General features: G+C 35.7%; 1 protein-coding gene across 1 annotated transcript; it reads left to right on the forward strand.

Annotated features, from left to right (window-relative positions):
* The first annotated feature begins 484 nt into the window (after positions 1-484).
* LOC139868793 (uncharacterized) lies at positions 485-9,092 on the forward strand. The gene is made up of 4 exons (XM_071857137.1): positions 485-543; positions 1,414-1,543; positions 6,474-7,451; positions 7,628-9,092. The coding sequence occupies exons 1-4, from the start codon at positions 485-487 to the stop codon at positions 8,921-8,923; spliced, it is 2,463 nt and encodes an 820-aa protein (XP_071713238.1). The 3' UTR covers positions 8,924-9,092.
* The last annotated feature ends 585 nt before the right edge of the window (positions 9,093-9,677 follow it).

The raw sequence follows: 9,677 nt of genomic DNA on the forward strand, positions 1-9,677 counted from the left end.
TATATTATAGGGATAGATGTCGCTATTCGGAATCCGTTAAGACTCAACGACGATAGCTCTTCTATTCAGAATCTAAAAGACTCAACAGAGAAAACCAATGAGATTTATTATTAAATACAACTTGATTAAAACATTACAACTGAGGTATCCTTATATAGAGGAGCCTTGACACTATTTACAAATGCCCTGGGAGCCACGCACTATTGTTGGTGTTTAAGACATGACTGCTATGGCCAGAGCACTTACACTACTTTAAATACAAACCATACACGTTTGACTACATTATTGATTCCTATGGTCCACATGGCCTACACACTTATACACGCATTTATGACTATGACCTACATGGCCCACACACTTAATACATTACATTATTGACATGGCCCACGTGGGACCCACTTCTTTATTATCTTTGACTGTAATCCTCCCCGCGCCAAAAAAGTGAAATATCGGCAATTTTGGATTGTTGATGGCTTTTTATTCCATGGCTACGTCTGCGTCTGAACAGTACTCACAACTATGGCTTGGTGATGAGAGATTTAAGTACATAATAGTCTTTTCATTTCTTCTGGTATGCTTCTAAGGGTTCTTCAAAATTCTAGATTAAACTGAGGCCTTTTTAATCGATCTTTTCATTGGTGCTTGAATAGATTAATATGTTTTTGTGAACATAATTAATCTATTTTTGCTGTTCTTGATCGTTTCCTATTTTTGAGGAGTTCAAATAAACTTCTGCTGGAGATTCTATTAGATGATTAGTTGTAGGTGTTATCTGTGGAGCTTCATCTCTTGTTGGGTAGTTGTCGTTGCTAACTCCGAGATATACTATAGTGAATAATGGAACGAGTAACTGCAGGTAATCGTTGAATATTGGGTAGCTCTTTGATTTCATGGAGTGTCCGACCATCGATATATAGAGTATCGATTAGTCCATTGACAAAATATTCTGATATCGTTAGTGGAGATGCTTCTAGTAGACAAACTGCCTTGAGACCAGTTTTCCTATTTTTTAGATAGAACGTCATTGTTGTATGAGTTTCATTATAGTTTACAAGGCTACCCCATAGTCGTTGGAAGTTTTCGGTGATGTCATTTTCCTGTTTTCTTTTTCTGTTGATGAGAGAATATTTTTCATTTTATTTAATGTGTTGAAGCTTTTTGTTTGGCCATAGAGATAATGGTTGAGATAATGCTTCTTGAGTTGTGTAACTTTTGTGAGTTACACGCTTGACTGTTATGTGTTGATTTGCTATTGCCCAATTGTGATACTCCTTTAAATGGTCCGTCAAAAATGACATACCATTTCTTTTTTGATGCTTCTGATCTTGATGATTGTTGAGACTGGACCTCTTCAACTATTTCATACCAGCTTTTTTTTTTAAGTGTTGGTTGAACTTGTTCTGGTTCTTCTAGGTTAATGATGACTGACTCATGTGATGTTTGGGATTTTGATGTTTGTGTTGATGTGGATAACGAAGGTAATGATGATGAGGGTGTTATTCGTGGAGATGACTCTTTTTTGACTGGAATATCTTTTTTGATTGTTTTTTGTTGGGTTAAAATTTTGAGTGTTTCTTGGAATTCCTCCTCCCCCTGAAAAATTGAGAGTTGGCGTTGATGTGCATTTATTTGTTCTCTTTTGATGTTGAATTTACTTGATGACTGCCTCCATTGTTGAAATTCCTGCAAAAATATTTTTGCTTGTTTGAAGCTATTTGTTTATCGAACAGAAAGTTTATTCTTCTATTTAATATGTGCTCAAAAGAGTTGTTTGCACAAATAAGATTAGCTTGATATTCATTCTGGATTATGAACTCGATGAAAATCAAGCTAACCCTATTTGTGCAAACAATTCTTTTGTGCACATATTAGATACAAGAGTAAACTTTTTGTTTCCGAACATATAGACAAGCAAATAGGTCCAAACAAGCAAAAATATTTTTACAGGAATTTCAACAATTGAGGTAGTCATCAAGCAAATTCAACATCAATTACAGTAAATAAAAAAATAAATACAAGCACATCAACGCCAACTCTCAATTTTCAAGGAGAGAGGGAGGAATTACAAGAAACACTCAAAATTTTAACCTAAAATAAAACATTCAAAACAAAAAATCTCAATAAAAAAAGAGTCACCCCTACAAATAACACCCTCATCGTCACTACCTTTGTCATCCACATCAACACTAACATCAAAATCTCAAACACCACATGAATCAGTCATCATTAACCTAGAAGAACCATAACAAGTTTAACCAACACCCAAAAAACAAAGCTGGTATGAAATAGTTAAAGAGGAATAATCTCAATAATCATCAAGACCAGAAGAACCAAAAAAGAAATGGTATTGTCATTTTTGACGGACCATTTAAATGAGTATATCACAATTGGGCAATAGCAAATCAACACATAGCAGGTAAGCGTGTAACGCACAAAACTTAACAACTCAAGAAGCAGCAATCGCAGCATACAAAGAAGCATAAAAAATGGTTGATCTCAACCATTATCTCCATGACCAAACAAAAGCCTCGATGCAATAAATAAAATGAAAAATATTCTATCAATAACAGAAAAAGAAAACAGGAAAAGGCAATCCACCAAAAACTTCCAAAAGTAGCCTTGTAAACTATAATGAAACTCATACAACAATGATGTTCTATTCAAAAATTAGGAAAACTGGTCTCAAGGCAGTTTTTCTACAAGAAGCATCTCCACTAACGATATCAGAATATTTTGTCCATGGACTAATCCATACTCTATATATCGATGGTCGGACGCTCCATGAAATCAAAGAGCTACCACAAAAAATGCAAGACGCGATCACTTGATACAGAGACAACTTTGCAAAAGAAGGAGAAATATTCCACAGGATACATTCAAGTTACCCAATATTCAACGAGTGCCTACTGTTACCCGTTCCATTATTCACTATAGCATATCTCGGAGCTAGCAACGACAACTACCCAACAAGAAATGGAGCTCCATAGATAACACCTACGATTAATCATCTAGTAGAATCCATAGCATTAGTCTATTTCAGCTCCTCAAAAATAGGGAATGGTCAAGAACAAAAAAAAAAAAAAAAAAAAAAAAAAAAAAAAAAAAAATATCAATTATGTTCACAAAAACATATTAATCTATTCAAGCACAATTATGCACCATTTACCATAAATGGTCATGAGTACACACACGGTTATTATCTTGCTAATGGTATTTATCCATATTGGGCTACACTAATTAAGGCATTTTCATCCCCAAAAGACAAGAAGTGCACGAAAGGATAACGAGAGCACATTCGGCGTTCTTCAAGGTAGATTCAATATGTTACGTGTGCCTGGACGAACTTGGAAAGCCAAAAAAAGTCCCGCATATTATATGCTTGTATTCTATTGCAAAATATGATCCAAGAGGATAACAGTTTTGCTATAACTTCACTCAACGAAGAGGATCTAAGAGAGCCAGAAAACCAACCGGATTATGTTAGGAATCAAAATAGTGATCGTGCAACACGAGCTAGGGAAATACGCAATAGAAATGTGCATAATCAACTTCGGGGAGACGTAACGGAGCATATATGGGATATTCCACCAAATTTCCGATGCACTAACTAGTTTTTTTTTATTGTAATATTATATTTTTAGGACTTTTTAATTATTGTAATCTTTTATTTCTAGGACTTTATAAAAATAAAGTAATTTAAGAATTTTTATAATTTAATCTTATTATTATTATTATTATTATTATTAATTTTATTGTGTTTTATTAAATTTATTTGTTTTATACATACAAAATAATAATATAACTAATTAAACAAAATAAATTAAAATCAAAAAAATGAAAGAAATATGAAAAAGAAATAAAAAATACCCCCACCCAACAACACGTCACTAAACACACCACTCATTATTCAGCAGTTTACCAGCACGCCGAACAAGTACTCCACACACACTCAACAACACGTCAAAACGCCATCGTTGTTAAAGATGATTTTATATGTATAAATATATAATATAATATACAAGTAATTAAGTGAATGTAAGAGAAAATATGAAGGTTAGTTTTAAAAAACAATGTAAAAAAAACTAATGGATTTAACACAAAATGAATGTGAAAATATCATCTCCACATATCAAAAGACACTTGATTGTCTTCTTCTGCACAAATTCTTTTTCATCTTTCATGTCCTCTTATTCCACCCAATCGCCTCCATTTTTTTTACTTTCTCAATAGCTAAACCTATTCAACTAAAACATGAATTTAAGTGCTGATTAAAATAGATCTAGTACGATTTGAACAAATCAGTAGGTTTGACCACTGCTTACCGCCGTTGACCGACGGTTGACCAACAATCAAACCAAAAAACACACTAAAATTACAGAAAACACATGTACCTGTTTGTCTGTGTTGAGCGTTGTATACTTCAACCATCTCCAGAGATCTTCATATTACCTTTGCCTTCAAGTTCTGAACTAAAAGTAAAAGAAATTAGAACAGCCACAGTTTAGTAAAACAACTCGAATCACACAATGATAAACATGTATGAAAGATGTAGAAACTGATACGAATTAACTTATAAAATTCTAGAGCACTAAGAGATTAAAAGAAATAGCAAATATCAACAGTTACCAAAAGAAATTATTACCATATTGATCAAAGAAACAGAGAAACTAAGTAAACATTTATTGTTGGCTACATTTGTTAATTTCTAGTCCTCTCAGGTTTTCATTAGGTTTCTATAGTAGTAGTTTTGTCAGTGTGGGTTTGATTTTTTTTTTTTTTTTATTCTTTTGCTGTTGAATTAGTTTGTGCATAAACTTGAACCTCCATGAAATAGGCCGCCGAAAATTTCAGATCGAAAGAGAAAGAGGGAATGAGCAACTGAGTAAGTAAAAAAGTATAGGGTTTCTTTAGGTTTTATAATTGTATCGGGTTTGGGTCTAATCTGCCTTGGGCTGATATTCTTAGTTGTGTTATTTTAACTTCCGGTATCAAACTGAATAGTACCTCGTTCGGGACCGTATTAGTACCAAACCAATTCTTTTGATGCGATATTCGATACTTACATTAGGGGAAAATATACTGTACCAACGAGTTTAGTACGGTTCAGTAGCACTATGGTACCACGCAGTCACGCTCATCTCAATCTCAAACACGGTTATCACTCTTACACTTTTTGTCTAACAGTGTTTTCGTAAAACATTGTCTGCATAAGCTTCACCACTTCCTCGAACACGATTTATTTTGTTAATGTATATAAAAGAGATGTACCTTTAGACTCGAGAGTTTGTTTGAGCGTGTTTACTAAACGGTTTTTAAAATATACTTAAGCTCGAGCTTAGGGTCATTTAAGTTTGGCTCGAATTGATCTTTTAACAAGTCAAGCTCTAGTAACATGCGAATAATTCAGCTCATTTGCACTCTATGGTTAGCTACTTTCAGCAAAGGGTGGTCTTATATGATTATCATTTTGTGAGCGAGTTTGAATACATAATCTCATTTAATGTGAACAAGACTCATCTTTAAGAAACAAATGCAAATAAAAAACTAAATCCACCACTAAAAAGTGATTTGTGAAAGAGTTTTATTAGGATCATGATTCATGTACATGTTTTTTAGTTTTACATTATATCTTTTTATGATCATGTTTTTTATTAATTAATGTTATTAAATAAAATACGGAGTAGTAAAAAAGGTTGGGTTATATAAAATTGGGTCAATCACCAAAATACCCATTTTTTTGGCCTTTTCTGAGCTGGAACCCCCTTTTTTTTTTTGAGAATTTGCCCGCGCAAGGCGCAAGTATCTTTAGACCTTGCGACCTTGCGGCTTGCGCCTTTGCGTGTAAACGCAAGGCGCAAGGATAAGGGCTTGCGTCCTTGCGTCCTTGCGCCTTGCGCCTTATCAGAATGGATTTTTCCTGATTTCTGGATAAGATTTTTTTGGATTCTTTGTACCTTTACGGATAAGATTATGTACCTGTCTATTTAACGAGGCTAGAACTCCAGATTAATAATTTTATTTTACTTCATTTTCAAAAAGATCAAGTCATTAGAGCATCGTTAAGGTACCAACTTTTATCTATTTTTTCACTAATTTGTGTCTTAATGAGCTGTAGTAATGATGAAGCATTTGTTGTTCATGTATGTTGTGGAGGTAATTTTGAATTTGTTAACAACATACCTATGTATCTGCCTCTTGACTGTTTTAGAACCAGATTAAAACTACCACTTGCTCCACAAAAACCAATAAATCGAAGAGTATTGTTAAGGAAAATTCTCAAAAAAATTGAATTGCCACCTAATGCACCTGTTTCGCTAAGATATATTGATAATAATCATATTTTTGATATTACTGATGATCATGAAGATTTTTTTGAGTTTTTAAAACACGCTGTCACAAACGAGCCTATTGATATTTATGTTGTCGACAAAGTTAGAATGCTTCAACCCGGACAAAATTCACAAACACACCAGCCCCAACAAAATCCACAAACACACCATCTCCAACAAAATCTCCGGATTCTCGAGTCTCAACCAAACAAACAAACTCACCATCTGCAAAAAGAACAGGATGAAATACACAATTCCGAACCAAACCTCGAAACACACTATTCGGAAGAAAAACAGGCTGAAATACCACCTCCAAACACAGAAGAATTTGACTTCTTCAACCATGGCGCCGAGAACGTGTGTAAAATAAAAAAAATAGAGAACCCGTTTATACCTGTTGTTGGGTCTAGTGAATCGGATGAAGCAAGTGACGAGGAAGATGAAGATGAAGAAGATGAAGAAAAACAAGATGTATTCTGGAATATGCCAACTCTACACAGTCAGCAAGATGAAGAAAACCCAGAATTTACGACCCCAATTCCAACCACGTATCAGGTATCTGATTTGGTCAAAGTTCGTCAAACGTTTTCGAACAAGGAAGAATTCCTAAACCAGCTATTTACAAAATGCCTTGAAGAAAACTTTCAAATAAAGCCTGTAAAGTCAGACAAATCTCGGTACACCGCTAAATGTGTGTTGCCAAATTGTGAGTGGAAATGTAGTGCATACAAAATAAGACACACTGAAAACTTTATGGTTAAAAAGTTGCATGACGTACACACTTGCTCACGCACACAAATTATGGGAAACAATAAACATGCTACTAAAAAGGTGTTGGGTAGTATTCTTATGGATTCGTTCAAGGCTGCTAATCGAGAGTATAAACCAAAAGATATACGTGATGATGTAGCTAATCGGTTTAGAGTGAGTGTATCATACAATCAAGCATGGAGGGCCAAGTGTCAAGCAATAGAGATGTTACGTGGCAGTAGTGATGACTCCTTTAGAATGCTTCCCATTTACCTTCATAACCTTAAGATCCACAACCCGGGGACCATCACCAATTTGGTTACCGATAAAGAAAATAAATTTGTGATGTGTTACATGTCCATTGGAGTAGTTGTAAGTAAATATATTTTTAGCAAAAACCACCTTTTAATATGTACACCATACGCAAAGGCGCAAGGGTCACCTTGCGCCAACTAATACGCAATGACGCAATAAAAACCTTGCGCCTTGCGTATGGTGTATGAGGTCTTTATTAATAATATTTGATTTACTGTGAAAATTTCATGCAGATTCGATCATTTGTGCAACATGTCCGCCCGATAATCATCGTCGATGCTGCACATTTAAAGGGTGGGTACCTGGGTACTAATTTAGTTGCTGTTGCGATGGATGGCAATAATGGAATTTTGCCATTGGCTTATGGAATTGGTGAAGGCGAGACAAACAGTGTTTGGTCATGGTTTTTTGGTAACCTAAGAGATCATTTAATGAGTTATGGTATGGTTGATCGTATGTCAGAGATTACTTTTATTTCTGATCGTGCTGCTTCAATAGCACACGGCATTGCAAACGTGTTTCCGGAAGCGTTTCACGCTCATTGTGCACGTCATTTATTCATGAACATCAAAACTAAATCCAACAAGATGAAATTCTTCGAATGGCACTTTTGGAAAATGGTTAAGGCGTACCGTGCGTCGGATTTTCATGATCATCTGGATGTATTTCGAAGGAGATTGAAAGCGTCTTATAAAGTTCTATGTGAGGATGGTATCAATAGATGGTCCAGAAGTCAATCTACTCATATTAGGTATTCATACCTTACAAGCAACAGTGTAGAGTCTATAAACTCTCTATCAAGACATGCTCGTAAACTACCCGTTTGCATGTTGTTCGAATTTTTTCGTTGTTCAATACAGGATTGGTATTTCAAACATCGCAACAAATCAGTTAGTCTTACTTCACCGGTTACTCCATATGTTGAACGTAAGCTAGCTAAGAGGACGGACAAATCAAGAAGATGGCGAGCATTTCCATCGACAAATGATCTAATAGAGGTACATGATGGACGAAAAAATGGGTTGGTTAATCTACAAGATAGAACTTGTTCATGTGGTCAATGGCAATTATCAGGCATACCCTGCGGTCATGTGATTGCATCAGCACGACACTTCGGAGTGGAGGATATTAGTTGTTATGTATCACATTGGTTCAGCACTCAAACATACATAAATACGTATTCCGAACACATTCTTCCTCTCCCCTATCGGTCTGAATGGTCGGATCCGGTTCCCGGGATTTTGCAACTTGTACACCCCCCAGTTCTAAAGAAAAGACAACCTGGACGTCCTAAAGGTAAAAAACGCATTCCTTCAAAAGGTGAAGAAACTTCAAAAAAAGTAAGAACTTGTAGTCGTTGCAAAGAACCAGGTCATTCTCGATCAACATGCCCAGCTGCTTATGACCGAACAGGTGAATCAACTTCTCAACGGGCAAGAAACACAACCTCGAAGGCGAAAGAGACAGTCGAACCATCTCAAGCTTATCAATCTCAGTTTTATCCAACGTACAATTTAGGTAGTAATTAGTTCCTAGAATACGTTTATTTTCAGGAACAAATTAAGGTGTGATGTCTTCCATTGTTGTAATATTTTTTAATTAGTATTTTATGATGTGGTTTCGTGTGTTACTTCATATGTTATAATATTGAATGCACAAGCTAGTGTTACAAGAATAATAAAAATTTTGTGGCGCAAGGTCGCAAGATGAACCTTGCTTATGTTTCAAAAATAGGCGCAAGGACGCAAGAAGAACCTTGCGCCTGCTTAATAAAAAGGCGCAAAGACGCAAGAATCACCTTGCGCCTGCTTCTAAATACGAGGCGCAAGGCCGCAAGAAGGACCTTGCGTCTACGGCTATTACGGGACGCAAGGTCGCAAGGTCTGATTACACACCTTTGCGCCTTCAAAAATACAGTTACGGACCTGTTCACAGTTTACAACATTTACAGTTTTATACACAAATTACATAATTAACTACAGTTTTCAAAATAAAACCTCAGTTACCAACTTTTGCTTTCTCTTTTGGTGGGGGTTCCTGGGTATCAAAGCGTGCACGAAAGAAGGTCTTGGTGGAGATAGTTGAAAGGAAACACTTACCTGTTCTTGTGACATATTGATCACGTTTTTTGTCGGTTTTTTTTCTCTTCCTTTTTCTCAATCGTGGTGGTGATGGTGATGCTAATGGAGGCGGTGATGGTAATGGTGGTGAGATGTACTGATGGCGGTGGTGTTGGCGATGGTGGTGGTGGTGGTGGTGATGTGGTGAGTCTCAGAAGAAAGG

Source organism: Rutidosis leptorrhynchoides, chromosome 9 (genome assembly GCF_046630445.1).
Source record: "Rutidosis leptorrhynchoides isolate AG116_Rl617_1_P2 chromosome 9, CSIRO_AGI_Rlap_v1, whole genome shotgun sequence".
In the NCBI taxonomy this organism is placed as follows: Eukaryota; Viridiplantae; Streptophyta; class Magnoliopsida; order Asterales; family Asteraceae; genus Rutidosis; species Rutidosis leptorrhynchoides.